Here is a 17384-nt window from a genome sequence, read left to right on the forward strand (position 1 = left end):
GAGCCCCACCACTCAGGGCTGAAGCCTGAGCAACTTAGTTTCGTGGGTACCGGGAAGTTGCCTTGATTGCTACCCTCTAATGCTGGCCCTGGCTTTTATATGCCGAAAAACAATGGCAGAGGTGGGCCATGGAGTTTTTATGGTATGTTGGAGGGGGCCTCAGAGAGAAAAAGGTTGATCTAGTTTAGCCCCCTGTGCCAAGACAGGACCAAGGATTCTTAGACCATCCCTTATGAGTGTTTGTCTAAAACCTCCAATGATGAGGATTCCACAACCTCTCATAGAAGCCCGTTCTAAAGCATAACTACCCTTATAGTTATAAAGTTTTTCCTGATATCTAACCTAAATCTCCCTTGCTGCAGATTAAGCCCACTACTTCTTGTCCTATTTTCAGTGGATGTGAAGACCAGTTGATCACAGTTCTCTTTATAACAGCTCTTAACACATTTGAAGACTATTAGCAGTTCCCTCCTCAGCTGTCTTTTCTCAAGCCTAAACATGCCCAGTTATTTTAACTCTTCCTCATGGGTAAAGTTTTCTAAATCTTTTATTGTTTTTGTTGCTCTCCTATGAACTCTCTAATCTGTCCACATCTTTCTTTAAGTTTAGCACCCAGAACTGAACACAGTATTCCAGCTGAGGCCTCACCAGTACCAAGCAGAGTGGGACAACTACCTCCTGTGTCTTACATATAACCCTCCTGTTTTAATACACCCCAGAATTATATTAGCCCTTTTCGCAACTGCATTGCATTGTTGGTTTATATTCAATTTGTGCTCCACTATAACCCCCAGATCCTTTGCAACAAAACCACACCTAGCAAGTTTATTCCCCATTTTGTAGTTGTGCATTGGAATTCTTTCCTTCTTAAGTGTCTTTATTGAATTTCACCTTGTTGGTTTCAGACTAATTCTCCAACTTGTCAGGGTTGTTGTGAATTCTAATCCTGTCCTGTAAAGTGCTAGCAATCCCTTTCAGCTTGATTTCATCCACAGATTTTATAAGATTCCCTCCGGTCCACTATCCAGATAATTAAAATTTTAATAGTACTAAATCCAAGACAGACCCTTTTGGGATCCCACTAGATGTGTCCTCCCAGTTTGACAGAAAACCACTGAAAATACTCTTGAGTACACTTGAGTCTTTCAACCAGTTGTGCACCTGCAGTACGCTAATTTCATCTAGACCACATTTTCCTAGTTTGCTTATGAAAATGCGACTGTGTCAGAAGCCTTGCTAAAACCAAGATATATCATGTCCACAGCTCCCCCCTAGCTCTCCCCCATCCACTAGGCCAGTAACCCTGTCACAGAACAAATTAGGTCAGTTTGGCATGGTTATTTCTTGACTAATCTGTGTTGGCTATTACTTATTACCCTATCCTCTAGGTGTTTACAAATTGATTGTTTCATAATTTGTTCCAGTATCTTTCCAGGTATTGAGGTTAGGCTGGCAAATATATAGTTCCCTGAGTCCTCTTTTGTCCTCATTTTTTAAGATAGGTACTTATGTTTTCCCTTCTCCTATTCCCAGGGACTTCACCCATCCTCCATGAATTCTAAAAGGTAATTGCTAAGGATTCTGAGATTGGTTCAGCTAGTTCCTTAAGGTGTATTTCATCAGCCCCTGCTGACTGAAATACTGACTCACAACCTCCGGGATAGCTCAGTGGTTTGAGCATTGGCCTGCTAAACCCAGGGTTGTGAGTTCAATCCTGAGGGGGCCATTTAGGGATCTGGGGCAAAAATTGGGGATTGGGCCTGCTTTGAGCAGGAGGTTGTACTAGATGACCTCCTGAGGTCCCTTCCAATCCTGATATTCTATGACTTGAATGCATTTAACTTATCTAAATATTCTTTAACATGTTCTTTCCCTATTTTGGCTTGCATTCCTCCCCCCCAATATATGGTGCAGTGCAAACTGGAATGTGTTATGCATCCTTGCAAAGAGTATCAGGACAGTCTCCAGACTTGCCTTGATTTTTAAGTCTTGAGACATACATAAGAAACCAAGTTTGTGGAAGATCAATTCAGTATTTTAAAAATTCTTTTCTGTAGAAAGCAGAAGAGTAAGGATACAGAGAGGACATTGGTTTTCGCCTGTGCTGTGGTTCTCTTTGCTCATCTGAGTTACAGGGGACACGTAGTCATACTTAACAGTACTAATACTTGTGTAGTACTTTACATTTCAAAGCACTGCACAGACATTAATTAATCTTCACAGCACATCTGTGAAGTAGGTAAGTATTGTCCACATTTTGCATATGGAGAAATAGAAGCTTACTGTGTTAAATGACTTGCCCAAGGTTATGCAGCAAGTTCTTGTTAGATGCTTTGGTGTGCAAATGTCTATTTTCTCTTAGTTCAAAACTGATAGACTAAATTGTTACGACGTTTTTCTAATGCTTTGACTGACTATTTTAGGTATGTTGAAGATAGTTGGCAAAAGAAATATGAGCATCCTGAAGAAGATTCCAAAGAAACACAAAAGACAAATGAGGTTTGTGTCATAGATCAGCTAGTAAACTTTATTTTAAATTTCATATCAAAACATTTGTTTTACTATACAGAAATTATCAAATGTCTCTATTCTGTTCATTTTTAATTGGAAAAATGATTATCTGTATATACTAAACTTCCCTACTACTAGATTAATCTTTATGAATTATTTTTCCCTCTAATTCTTTCTCTTGGTTTAATTTTCTAGCCTTGTTGTTTTAGTAATGCTGCTTCTTGGCTTTTTAGAACAGCTAGTGTAGAAAACCTTTGTAGTGTTACAATAGGTAGGAGTTAGGTAGGTTATATTATCTCTGTATTTGACATTGATGGGATACTGTGTCCAGCTCTTGCATTCATACTTCAAGAAAGACATTGAAAAATTGGAGAGGGTTCAAAGAAGAGCTATGAGAATTATAAAAGATTTGGTAAGCGTGCCTTATAGGAGAAACTCAAGAACTTCAATTTGTTTAGCTTATCAAAGAGAGGGTTAAGGGGTGATTTTTTTGATCAGTTTATGGGTGGGGAACAGAAATTTGATAACAGGGCTCTTCTTCTAGCAGACACAAATACAGTAAAAGCTGTGTTCTCTTTACCAACTGGAAAGCTCTCTAAACCAGCATTTCTGATCTTCAATAGGGTTGCCGGGTGTCCGGTTTTCGATCAGAATACCTGGTCAAAAAGGGACCCTGGCAGTTTCTATCAGCACCGTGGACCGGGCTATTAAAAGTCCAGTTGGTGCGGTGCCGGCAGGCTCCCTGTACGGCTCTGAATGGCTGCCCAGAAGTGGCGACATGTCCCTGCTGCTCCCAGGTGGAGGAACAGCCATGGGGGCTCTGTGCGCTGCCCCCTGTCCCAAGTGCTGGCTCCGCAGCTCTCACTGGCCACGAATTGTGGCCAATGGTTGCTGCGGGGGCTGCGCACAGAGTCACCTGGCCGCGCCTCCACCTAGGAGCAGCAGAGACATGCTACTACTTCTAGGGAGCCACCCGAGGTGAGCGCTGCCTGGATCCAGCATCCCAAAACCCCTCCCACACCGCAACCCCCTGCCCCGCGCCCCGTCCTTCACCTAAACTCCCTCCCAGAGCCCGCACCCCTTCCCACCGCCCAGCCCTGAGCCCCCTCCCATGCCCAAATTTCCTCCCTTTTAGTTAACTAGAATTTTTGACTTCCCAGCACCCCCATTCCGCCAACATGTTGGATAACAGCGCTTTTACTGTAACAAGATTTACAGTAAATTGAAGCTTGACAAAATCAGACTGGAAATAAGGTACAGTTTTTAATAGTGAGAGTGATTAACTGTTGGAACAGTTTACCAAAGGTTGTGAGATTCTTCATCACTAGAAATTTTTAAATCAAGATTGGATTTATTTTAAAGATAAGCTCTAGTTCAAACTGGAATTAATTCAGGGATGCCTGCTAATTCTGATTATTATTTCATATTTTTACCTATTGGGAGGGGGAAATTAATTTGGGGTTCTTACAAGGAATATTGTGTAAGTAATTATTTCAAAGATCTAAATTAAGGTGATAAATGATTCCTCAGTGTAGTAAATGTACTGATGATTTTTTTGTTGTTGTTTTAGACCTGTGAAAAAATCCCTTCAAAGGAGCTGAAGCATAATCATGGAAAAAGCGAAGTGACTAAGCCTGTTAGAAGAGTTTCAGAGTCAGTACATTCAACTGAGGAAAGCAAAAACGATCCTAAAGTGGAAAGAGAACATAAAAGAAAAACATCTACCTCTCTTCAGATAGAAGGAACGCAGCAGGACACAGAAACAAAGGATCCCAAAAAGCAGCTGGACAGAGCTGAGATTAATACTGATGAACTGCAGAGGCAGAAATATGCCTTTAAAAATGAAAAACATCTTAAAAAAGATGATACAGAAATTCAAAATTTGAGAAGTGTTCCCAAGAAAGAACTGAAATCATTTAAAGATAAAAATGAAAAAGAAAGAACTCTTTCAGAAGATAAATTGTTAGTAAAACATAAATATAAAGGAGACAGTGTACATAAAGTAAGTGATGATATTGACCTTCATTCTTTTGAGAGAAGCTTGAAAGGTGAGGATAGTGTTCAAAAACATAATCAACAAACAAAGGTTCCATCAGATGATAAATTTGAAAAAAAAAGTAAACACAGAAGTGAAAGGAAAATATCAACGACTAGCAAAGATGGAAAAAATGTTTCTGAATACACGTTAAAAAATGAAGAAATGTTGCGTAAAGAAAATAACAAAAAAGACAGACACATTTCAATAGAAAAGTCAAGAGTGGAATACAAGTCCAAAAGGTCATCAAGTGATTCTAGGCCACAGAAGGATTCTCAGGGTAATTCTAAGCAACTTGTTTCTTCATCACAGAGAAGGAGTGAAAGCTATTCAGAAGATAAAAATGAAATAGAATCAACTAATTCAGATAGTAATTTAAGGCAAGAAGATAGTATTCACAGAGATAGACGAAGATCGAAGAGTTTCTTAGAAGACAAGTTTTTGTTAAAGTCTAAATCTAAGAGTCACAGTAAACAATCCAAACCAATTGAAACAGAATTACAAGAAAGTTTTACAAAACACGAGACTATTCAGAAACCAGACAGAGATAAGAACATGGAAGAGAATGACACAGATAAACAATGCAAATCCAAGAACGAAGATAAAGTTTTTGAAGAAAGCATTGTTGATTTTGAGCTAGAAAGTGGGATGCATTCAATTTATAGTTCACAAAAAGACTTTAGCCACAGAGTTAAGTTACAAGCAGGAGAAAAGATATCTGTAAAAGAGAAAAATAAGAGTGATAAAGATTTAAGTTATTCTAAACTAGAAAGAAAGCTGTCAGTAGAAGGTCACAAAAGCAGAAACTTAAAGCATAGCAATAAGGAAATGAAGAAGAAGGAAGAGAGTAACAAATTGGAGGACAAAGATATTAAAGAAATGGACGGTAGCCATGAAAAGGTGCAAGGGATTATGATTATGGATAAAAAGTCAAGTAAGAAATTGTCTTGTGAAAATAAAAAAGGAAGCTTGTCAGCCCATGAAATGACAATGGAAGAGGAAAAATTAGCAACTGATATATTTGTAACCAGTCATATTCCGTCCACTCAAAAACCAATCAGGACTAGTGATGACTCATTACATTCTGAACAAGAAGAGCCAATGGAAGTTGATTCAGAACAGACATATGCAAAGGTACATGAAGCATCTAAAATTGAAGAAAAAAGCAGTAGTAATTCACTACTAGACATGGACTCTGAAAATACTGCAAAAGAAAATACGAACCTACAGAGTTCAAAAAATGAATTAAGAAACAGGTTGGCAGATTTCGAAGCATGTGTATCAGAGTTTCCAGCTGACAGAAATTCTGAACAAACCATTGAACATGAAAAAAATCCTGTTAAAGGAGTAGATGCACTAGATACTGTGTCCAAACAAGCTTCTGAGGAGCAAGGACCCATTAAACAGGGGGCATATCAAATGAACATTGTGTATGAAACAAGTGGTAGAATTTTACTTAATGCTCCTATTAAGGAGCAGACTTCAGAAGATGCCAGAAAACCAAAAAATTTAAAGAATAATGTCAATCCTATTGAAGAAAGTGTTTCTTTAGCAATTAATTCATCCAGACAAGATGCTTCCCATAAAAAGTCCATGGATATATGTATCTCAGACTTCACAGACTCTTTGCCTAATGTAGCTAAAGAGGAATCTCATACTTTAGATAAGATTTGTTTAAATAAAGACTCCTTTATTTTAGACAAAAATGAAACACAAACTGCAAACATGAAACAACAGGGTAGCCCTGTGCTAGGTTGTGTTATGAAAGGTGAGGTCACCATGATAGACACTGAAAAAAAAGATGGTGAGACTCCTCTAGTTGGTGAAGAAGCAGGAGGAGAGAACATGGGTGATGTAAGTATACAAGAAGGTTATGATCAAGTGACTATGGTAGATAGTGTGCAAGGAAGAAATGCATATAATGTAACTGGTGGAATAGAAGGCTTGATGACTGACCAAGCTGCAGATCATGGAGGTATAAGCATGAAAAAATCTGTCTTAATGAACCTGGGGAAAAAAGAAAATGATGAAAACTTAAATATAGGCCCTGCTGCAAAGGAAGAAAAGGGTACCATGGTGGACGTGGTCAAAAAGAGTGATGGACACAATATGGGTGACGTTGTAGAATCTTCTTTGTTGCTAGTGCCAATGAATGTTATAAGAGTTCCAGAAGAAATAATTAAAGACTCTTTTATAGTTAGTGGAGCAGAAGAAGGTGATGGCATAATAACTGACACTGAAGATAAAAATGAAAACAATGTAGTGGGCACCAGTGCAGGAAGTGTTGATCACATATACAACCGGCTAGAAACAACTGAGGCCACTGCAATAGGAACTAGCACAGAGAAAATGACTGCGAGCACTGTAATGTCCACCAGTAGAGGAGACGGGAAAGGTGAGGGTGCTGTAATACATTCTGAAAAGGAAAGTGATGCCACAACTACTTGCTCAGAAAAAGGAAGTGAGGTTACTTTAATCTGCACAAGCATAGAAGCAGATGAAGGTTTCACGACAAGCATATGGGCGAAAAGTAATGAAGGTGTCGGTTTCAGCACAGAAGCAGATGGTGAGTGTACTGTTGCAGCAGCTGAAGAAGGTGGTGGTGTTGTCACTGGAGGATTTGCAGAAACGGAAAGTTTTCTGACTAGTACAAAGGAAGGAGAAAGTGGTGAGTGCAGCATGATTTATACAGAAGAAAATGGTAGAGATTCAGTCAATGCAGGCAGAATGGAAATTGAGGATAACGTGAACGGTGCTGGGACAGAAGAAAAAGATGATGCTGTAACTAGTGCAGGCTCAGAAGAGAAGTGCAAGACTTCAACTTGCAGACGTACAGGCAAATTTGAAGGTTCTATTACCTGTATAGGTGAAACTGAAAGTGACGGTGCTGTAACCAGTGCAGGCACAGAAGCAGGTGAAGGATCCATGAGCAGCAACAATTCAGATGAATGCCAGAGCAACGTAACTGGTGCTGGCCAGTTAAAAGACAGTGAGGGTGCTGTGACTTGTACAGGTGCAGAAGAAAGAGGTCTTGGCTTCATAATTGGCCCAGTGACTGGTGTAGATGCACAAGAAGACAGTGCTGTAACTGGTGCAGGTGTCGAAATGGTCATGAACAACACCACCATGACAGGAACAAGTGCTGACAAAGGTGAAGATCCTGTAAATGGTGAAAGTACAGTGACCAGCACAGGCATAACAGCAGAAGATGATGCTGAGACTGCAGCAGTCTGCACAGGACTGGAAGATAGCAATGAAGGTTTTGCAGTTGGCTTAGATATAGAAAAATGTGGAAGTGCAATGGACAGTACAGGAGCAAAAGACGAAGCTACTATCGCTATGATCAGCATAGGGCCGTGTGACGATGAAGGCTTTGTGACTAGCACAGGTGCAAAAGAAGAGGATGAAGAAGGTGAGGGTATTGTGACCAGTACAGGAAGAGGAAATGAAGAAATAGAGCATTCTTCAACTTGTGCAGGAATAGAAGGTGAAAGTGCACTCATTTGTATAGGGTCAGAAGAAGGTGAAAGCTCCATTATCTGCATCGTTGCAGAACAAGTAGAAGCTGAGTCAGGTATGGCTGCCACAAATATAAATAAAGATGGGGTTGACAGCAATACTGGTGCAAAGAAAGAAGCTAATAGTGGCATAATCTGCGAAAGTGCAAAGGGGATAGTTGAGAGCAGCGTGACAAGTGCAAGTGTAGCAGATGAAGACGCTTTGACCCCAAATACAGAAAAAGATGAGGATGCCATGATGTCTATAGATGTTGAAGAGTATGAGGGTCTGATGACTAGTGCAGTGACAGAGAAAGATAAGGGTCAGTCTGCTGCCGCAGCTGAAGAAAAGAATGACAACAGTGCCAATGGAAATCATGGCAGAGAATGTGAGGGTCCCATAACCAGTGCAGTCACAAAGAAAGATGAGAGTCCTGCTGCTTCTACTGATGAAGAAAAAGCTAAAGGTGACGTGATCTCTACCAGTACCGTAGAAGAAGGTGATGCTCCTATGCCATGTTCAGCCACAGAAATTGAAGAAGGTTCCCTCACTGTTGCAAGAACAGATGAAAATGAAAGCACTGTGACCTTAATAGAGAAGGAAGAATTTGAGGCTCCCATGCCTAGTACAGCCACAGAATTCAAAGAGAATACATACACTGCCAGCAGTAAACAAGCAAAAGATGAGTGTACAATGATTTCCACTAGTATTGTGGAAGAATTTGAAGCTCCCATGCCCAGTGCAGCTATGGAATATAACAGTCAGGTCACTGCTGCAAGAACAGAAGAAGTGAATGAGAGTACTGTGTTTTGTATAGATATGGAGATATATGAGGTTGCCATGCCCAGTGCATCCAGTGCTAGAGATGATGATGAAAATCATCCAACTGCAAGTGGCAAAGAAGAAAAAGATGAGTGTGCTATGATTTCCACAAGTATAATGGAAGAACAAGTGATCCTCATGTCCAGTGAAGCCTCAGAGGCTAGGATTCAGCATGTTGCTGCAGGCACAGAAACAAAAACTGACACTGCCATGATCTCCACAAGTAGGGAATATTTTGAGGCTCCTGTGCCCAGTGCAGCCACACAAGATGAGGATCAACTCAGTGCTTCAGGAACAGAAGGAAGACTGGAGGCTGCCATGATCACCAGAAGTGGGACAGAAGAATGTGCAATAGTCCTGATCAGTGCAGCCACACAAGCTGAAAGTCAACTCATTGCAGCAGAAACAGAAGAAAAAGATGAGGGTTCCATGATCTCCCCAAATGCAGCAGAAGAATGTAAGGTTGTTGAGACCAGTGCAGCGAGAGATGAGCAGCGTGAGCTAACTGCTCTAAACACAGAAGGAAAAAGTGGTGGTTCTATGATTTTTGTTAGAAAGGTGGTAGAATGTGAGGCTCCAATGCTGAGAGTTGCCAGCAGCAATGAAGATCAACACATTGCTTCAAGTATAGAAGATAAAGAGGAAGGTGCTGTGATCACTCTCAGTACTATGGAAGAATGTGACAGTCTTTTCACCTTCTCAGTCATAGAAGAAAGTCAGCTCGTTGCAGCAAACACAGAAGTAAAAGATGAAAATGATGTCATCTTTAATAGTACCAAAGAAGTTGAATGCATGTCATCTACAGACCCAGAAAACAGTGATAGTTCTTTGCCTGTGGGTGGTAGAGAAGGAGATGAATGCATATTTAGGGGAGAAGAGGAGATTCATGAGGATGCTGTGATGGGAGAATCAGCAGTAGGTAGGATCACAGTAGACACTGAAGTTGCAGAAACAGCTGAGACTATAGTGAACTTCATAAGTGTAGATGAAGCCCTCTGTATGGAGATTAGTACAGAGTCTACAGTCATTGTTGGCCCTTCTACAGAGATGGATGCAAGTGATGAAAGAGCTGAAGAGTATATTCCATATGTGGAAGTTACATCAGAACCTTGTATTCCTTCAGAAGAAGCAAAAAGGAATGATGATTTTAAAAACATAGATTATAATGTTAACAGTAGCTTATTAGAAAATGACTTTTCTGAAGCAAGGACTTCACCTCCTAGAGCACAAACGCTTCCACTAGTTTCTAAATATGAAAGCAAATTGACTGTAAATACCAAGCAGGGTGAAATAACTGTAGAAGCAAAACTGGGAGAAAAGAGTGACTTCCCCGTGTCTCATATGGATAAACAATTTGAGAATGATGGCAAAAGGATCACCGTGGAAGTAGATGATTCTTTTCAACAAAATACAAGCATCAATTCAGGTAAGGTTTTCTCTTTCTCTTCCCTTCCCCACCCCCTCTGATTTATAAACTGTATGCACCTAACATACTTTTGCAGTTCCTGAATCTACATATGTAGAGGAAATTCTGTTGAAACGCCCTATAATGGTCTGTCTGCCTCTCACATTAAGTAATGTCTCTTTCCTGTCTGCTGACTTACACAGTCACAGAGGCTCACAATACAACCGCTCAAATATTACCTTTCAATATGGGATTACAGATGTTATGAATGAGATTAATGCATGCAGCAACTGACAAGCATTCAATAAAGTCTCAACACGTTCTTATAATTCATACTTTTAACAATGGTAACACACATCTGATTCCAGCTATGTATTTGTCAGTGGTCAGTTGAGACATTGCGACCTTGACATGAACTGTCACCTGGTCTACCAGCATCACAATTACTTCATTGCAGACCCAGAAGAAATTGGGCTGTAAAAGAAAGAAAGCTCTCAGATATACTGTATCTTCATTAATAGTAAAGGAAACAGAAAATACTGGTCAAGTAATTTTTTTATAAATGCTTTCTTCTTCTCTGTCAGGTTTTGTCACTAATGAAGATAGAAGAAATACATTAAACATTGTAAGACAAATTTAGTTTCCAGAAAATATGCCAAATTGACAAACCTGAAGACTGAAGTTCACTATGTATAGAATAGGGACAAGCATGGGCTATGACAATGCAAACTTCCACTCACTGCCCTGCAGATCTTCCTCAACCCTGTCTCCTCTGGGGAATACTGGGTAGTTCAATCTTCCTATTCAATTTTTGTTCTCCTCTGAAACAGCCTACATTGATGCCATTTGTACTCATTTTATTTGGTGGACTGTAACCAGTGAGTCATTTCACATAGATCATCAAGCAGCCTTCAGGTGGTAATGACTTTTGGTTAATAAGATTTTCAAAAAAGGAGTGCCTGAAGACTTCAGAATCCATATTTAAATATCTAATTAATTGACCTGATTTTCAGAGGTGTGGAGACCCTGTGGCTCCTATTTAAAGAGTGTGTCGGAGGGGAGAATCTTCAGGATATTACAAAAAGACAATCATTGCATAAATTGGAGCTATTGAATGGTAAACCTCTCTGAAAATCTGGTCATTTATTTGGGTGCCTAATTGTGGACTCAAACTCTTAACTTTAGGCATCCTTTTTTTTTTTTAAATAAAACCTTGATTTACATCCCTTAGTGTATCTCCTGAGCTATCTAGTGACTCATACAGTTTTAATGTTCTATTTAGATTTTTACATAATGAAGTCTGTTGACATTACTAACAGTATATTTAAAATAAAATGTTCAATATCTTCCATAATTTTCAAAATCAAGCAGAGAGAAACCTGGGATCCAGTGTTCTCCACCCCCAACTCTACCATCAAAATGTAAAAAAGTGAATGGGAGAGTGAACTGTATTTTGTGGGGGACAGATTATTTTCAAAATGATTAATTCATTTCATCACTGGGGTAGCTACATCGAATACATCAAGTTTATATGATGTTCCTGGGGAACAGCAGTCCTATTGCAGTTCTATACAAATTAATAAAATAATTGTTAATCTACTTATATTTCATCAGGCAAGAAAGAAACTTTACCAATCTTAACTGAAGATCTGGAACTGAAAACGAACTTGAAAACTGAAGAGGTATTTCTGGTATTTTGTAGCGATAACGTTCTCTCCTGTGTAGTTGTCCACAATCTTAAATTGAAATTTTCTTTTTTATATTTATTACTATTTACATAGAATGTGTGTGCAACTAAAACTGAATTTGAATCTTGCAAGCTTTTAAAGGGACATTCTCCAGATATTTAGCTGCAGCTTTTCAAATGACTCGTATTTAAATTGCACACATGCACCTTCCAGATTATTCAGCAGTAGAATCTGTTGCCTGTCCCAATGGTGTACTTCCCCCTTTTAAATGGCTACATAATGTCTCAATCTGTGCTTGGTTGTTTTTTTTTTTAAGGGTTGGAGTCCTATTGTGAATATGCTTATTATGATAAATAGTTCTCCTGAAAATACTTATGCATACATAAATTTTATGATCCTTAATATCCATTAGTTAAGTATTTTGAAATGAACAGATGCTACTGATGTTCATTTTCTCTTCTCCACCTTTTTGCGCTGAGCTGCAAAATCACTTGTTTTAAGAGAAATCCAGGGAAGACTGGAAAAATTGACTGTCTAAGGAAGATATTTTTTACTGCCACAACAGCTACATACTCTGGTGATAGCTACTTTAGTGGTGTATCTTCATCTATAAGTTTTTCTAATCTAGATTTATACTAAAGTACCTTCAGAGAACTTCACTTACAGGGAGAATAATCCCTAGAAACTGTATCTGGAGTTCAAGTGATTTCTCTTGAGATCTCTACATTACAATAATCCATTATTTCTGTGGCAGATTTAACAGTTAAGTAGAATTTATGGTGCTGTGCTTTTGGGTGATATAATACTGCTAATCCCCACTACTAAACTAATATGCTGTATCAATATTTGATTGAAAAGCTGTTTAAAATCTTGTAATTCAAAGATCCCTTGACTGCTTTGCTAAGGCTATACGGTGATACCTGTTACTATGGATACGAGACAGTTTTTTCCCCATAGACCTGAAGTATTTTGTTTCCGTTGTATTCTGGTTTTAGCCACAAAAGTCTAGAAGTCCAACAAGGCAAGAACTGCATGAGGAGCCCCATATTGAAGAGCGTCTAAAAGGTAGATTTATTTTGTTGTGGCTTAGTATGCCTGTTTGGTCAGTAGTGCAACCACTCTTGAAATATTTTGTCCAGTTCTCAGGTCCACAATTCAAGGAGGATATTGACAAATAGGAGCGGCTTGAGAGAAGAATCACGAGAATGAGTAAAGGATTGGAAAACATGCCTTAGTGATATACTCTCTGTTTAGCTTAACAAAAAGAAGATTAAGAAGGTGACTTGGTTACAGTCTGTTGATACCTAGATTGGGAACAAAAATTTGTTAATGAGCCCTTCAGTCTAGCAGACAAAAGTGTTTGTGGGAATGGTTGGAGCTGAAGCTAGATAAATTCAGACTGGAAATAAGGTGTAAATTTGTAACGTTTAAGATAATTAGCCTTTGGAACAATTTACTAGGGATTGTGGTAGAGTCTTCATCTCTGGCAATTTTTAGAAAAAACACTCCATCTTAGAATCATAGAATATCAGGGTTGGAAGGGACCTCAGGAGGTCATCTAGTCCAACCCCCTGCTCAAAGCAGGACCAATCCCCACTTAAATCATCCCAGCCAGGGCTTTGTCAAGCCTCACCTTAAAAACTTCTAAGGAAGGAGATTCTACCACCTCCCTAGGTAACGCATTCCAGTGTTTCACCACCCTCCTAGTGAAAAAGTTTTTCCTAATATCCAACCTAAACCTCCCCCACTGCAACTTGAGACCATTACTCCTTGTCCTGTCCTCTTCTACCACTGAGACTAGTCTAGAACCATCCTCTCTGGAACCACCTCTCAGGTAGTTGAAAGCAGCTATCAAATCCCCCCCTCATTCTTCTCTTCTGTAGACTAAACAATCCCAGTTCCCTCAGCCTCTCCTCATAAGTCATGTGTTCCAGACCCCTAATAATTTTTGTTGCCCTTCGCTGGACTCTCTCCAGTTTATCCACATCCTTCTTGTAGTGTGGGGCCCAAAACTGGACACAGTACTCCAGATGAGGCCTCACCAATGTCGAATAGAGGGGAACGATCACGTCCCTCGATCTGCTCGCTATGCCCCTACTTATACATCCCAAAATGCCATTGGCCTTCTTGGCAACAAGGGCACGCTGCTGACTCATATCCAGCTTCTCGTCCACTGTCACCCCTAGGTCCTTTTCCGCAGAACTGCTGCCTAGCCATTCGGTCCCTAGTCTGTAGCTGTGCATTGGGTTCTTCCGTCCTAAGTGCACGACCCTGCACTTATCCTTATTGAACCTCATCAGATTTCTTTTGGGCCAATCCTCCAATTTGTCTAGGTCCCTCTGTATTCTATCCCTGCCCTCCGGCTTATATACCACTCCTCCTAGTTTAGTATCATCCGCAAATTTGCTGAGGGTGCAATCCACACCATCCTCCAGATCATTTATGAAGATATTGAACAAAACCGTCCCCAGGACCGACCCCTGGGGTATTCCACTGGACACCGGCTGCCAACTAGACATGGAGCCATTGATCACTACCCGTTGAGCCCGACAATCTAGCCAGCTTTCTACCCACCTTATAGTGCATTCATCGAGCCCATACTTCCTTAACTTGCTGACAAGAATACTGTGGGAGACCGTGTCAAAAGCTTTGCTAAAGTCAAGAAACAATACATCCACTGCTTTCCCTTCATCCACAGAACCAGTAATCTCATCATAGAAGGCGATTAGATTAGTCAGGCATGACCTTCCCTTGGTGAATCCATGCTGACTGTTCCTGATCACTTTCCTCTCATGTAAGTGCTTCAGGATTGATTCTTTGAGAACCTGCTCCATGATTTTTCCGGGGACTGAGGTGAGGCTGACTGGCCTGTAGTTCCCAGGATCCTCCTTCTTCCCTTTTTTAAAGATTGGCACTACATTAGCCTTTTTCCAGTCATCTGGGACTTCCCCCGTTTGCCACGAGTTTTCAAAGATAATGGCCAATGGCTCTGCAATCACAGCCGCCAATTCCTTTAGCACTCTCGGATGCAACTCATCCGGCCCCGTGGACTTGTGCACGTCCAGCTTTTCTAAATAGTCCCTAACCACCTCTTTCTCCACAGAGGGCTGGCCATCTACTCCCCATGTTGTGATGCCCAGCGCAGCAGTCTGGGAGCTGACCTTGTTAGTGAAGACCGAGGCAAAAAAAGCATTGAGTACATTAGCTTTTTCCACATCCTCTGTCACTAGGTTGCCTCCCTTATTCAGTAAGGGGCCCACACTTTCCTTGGCTTTCTTCTTGTTGCCAATATACCTGAAGAAATCCTTCTTGTTACTCTTGACATCTCTTGCTAGCTGCAGCTCCAGGTGCGATTTGGCCCTCCTGATTTCATTCCTACATGCCCGAGCAATATTTTTATACTCTTCCCTGGTCATATATCCAACCTTCCCGTTCTTGTAAGCTTCTTTTTTATGTTTAAGATCCGCTAGGATTTCACCATTAAGCCAAGCTGGTCGCCTGCCATATTTACTATTCTTTCGACTCATCGGGATGGTTTGTCCCTGTAACCTCAACAGGGATTCCTTGAAATACAGCCAGCTCTCCTGGACTCCTTTCCCCTTCATGTTAGTCCCCCAGGGGATCCTACCCATCCGTTCCCTGAGGGAGTCGAAGTCTGCTTTTCTGAAGTCCAGGGTCCGTATCCTGCTGCTTACCTTTCTTCCCTGTGTCAGGATCCTGAACTCAACCAACTCATGGTCACTGCCTCCCAGATTCCCATCCACTTTTGCTTACCCTACTAATTCTTCCCGGTTTGTGAGCAGCAGGTCAAGAAAAGCTGCCCCCCAGTTGGCTCCTCTAGCACTTGCACCAGGAAATTGTCCCCTATGCTTTCCAAAAACTTCCTGGATTGTCTATGCACCGCTGTATTGCTCTCCCAGCAGATATCAGGAAAATTAAAGTCACCCATGAGAACCAGGGCATGCGATCTAGTAGCTTCTGCGAGTTGCCAGAAGAAAGCCTCATCCACCTCATCTGCCTGGTCCGGTGGTCTATCGCAGACTCCCACCACTATATCACTCTTGTTGCTCACACTTCTAAACTTAATCCAGAGACACTCAGGTTTTTCTGCAGTTTCGTACCGGAGCTCTGAGCAGTCATACTGCTCCCTTACATACAGTGCTACTCCCCTACCTTTTCTGCCCTGCCTGTCCTTCCTGAACAGTTCATAACCATCCATGACAGTACTCCAGTCATGTGAGTTATCCCACCAAGTCTCTGTTATTCCAATCACGTCATAATTCCTTGACATCACCAGGACCTCCAGTTCTCCCTGCTTGTTTCCAAGGCTTTGTGCATTCGTATATAAGCACTTGAGATAACCTGCTGATCGCCCCTCATTCTCAATATGAGGCAGGAGCCCTCCCCTCACAGACGTTCCTGCCTGTGCTTCCTCCCGGTATCCCGCTTTCCCACTTACCTCAGGGCTTTGGTCTCCCTCCCCCGGTGAACCTAGTTTAAAGCCCTCCTCACTAGGTTAGCCAGCCTGCTCGCAAAGATGCTCTTCCCTCTCTTCGTAAGATGGAGCCCGTCTCTGCCCAGCACTCCTCCTTCATGGAACACCATCCCATGGTCAAAGAATCCAAAGCCTTCTCTCCGACACCACCTGCATAGCCATTCGTTGACTTCCACGATTTGACGGTCCCTACCCAGGCCTTTTCCTTCCACAGGGAGGATGGACGAGAACACCACTTGCGCCTCAAACTCCTTTATCCTTCTTCCCAGAGCCACGTAGTCCGCAGTGATCCACTCAAGGTCATTCTTGGCAGTATCATTGGTGCCCACGTGGAGAAGCAGGATGGGGTAGTGATCCGAGGGCTTGATGAGTCTCGGCAGTCTCTCCGTCACATCGTGAATCTTAGCCCCTGGCAAGCAGCAGACTTCTCGGTTTTCCCGGTCAGGGCAGCAGATAGATGACTCAGTCCCCCAGAGGAGAGAGTCCCCGACCACCACCACCCGCCTCCTTCTCTTGGGAGTGGTGGTCGTGGAACCCCCAATCTCAGGACAGTGCATCTCATGCCTTCCACCCAGCGGAGTCTCCTTCTGCTTTCTCCCCCCAGACATATCATCTGGTCCACTCTCTGCAATGGTACCTGTGGAGAGAGCATGAAAGCGGTTTGAACCTGGAAGGGTCAAGAAAACTTGCTTTTATTATGTAACTAGAATGGTTCAATAAAGCAGGCCCCAAGAGGAGAAGTTAATGGAAACTTCTGGGTGTGAATTAACTGAAGAGTGAAGGGGGGAAACTGAGCCTGGGGTGACTGTATTGCCATATCGTTTGGTGGCCAGCTCTGAGCCACACTTTTCAGTGGAATAGAATAAATACATTGGGTTGGGGGTTGGAAACATGCTATTGTAACATGACAAAAGTGGCTTATCCTATTCA

General features: G+C 41.4%; 1 protein-coding gene across 6 annotated transcripts in view; it reads left to right on the top strand.

The window, feature by feature from the left end:
• The window catches only part of BOD1L1 (biorientation of chromosomes in cell division 1 like 1), a 56829-nt gene that overhangs the window by 10544 nt on the left and 28901 nt on the right, over positions 1-17384 (top strand). For all 6 annotated transcript variants that reach the window (XR_012158711.1, XR_012158713.1, XR_012158714.1 and 3 more), the window contains exons 9-12: positions 2424-2499; positions 4082-10292; positions 11886-11953; positions 12955-13024. Coding sequence is in view for 3 of the 6 variants with exons in the window: in XM_073342486.1 (XP_073198587.1) it covers positions 2424-2499; positions 4082-10292; positions 11886-11953; positions 12955-13024 (6425 nt within the window). In the remaining 3 variants the exon portion in view is untranslated. The remainder of the gene's footprint in view (positions 1-2423; positions 2500-4081; positions 10293-11885; positions 11954-12954; positions 13025-17384) is intronic.

Source organism: Lepidochelys kempii, chromosome 4, assembly GCF_965140265.1.
Source record: "Lepidochelys kempii isolate rLepKem1 chromosome 4, rLepKem1.hap2, whole genome shotgun sequence".
Taxonomy (NCBI): Eukaryota; Metazoa; Chordata; order Testudines; family Cheloniidae; genus Lepidochelys; species Lepidochelys kempii.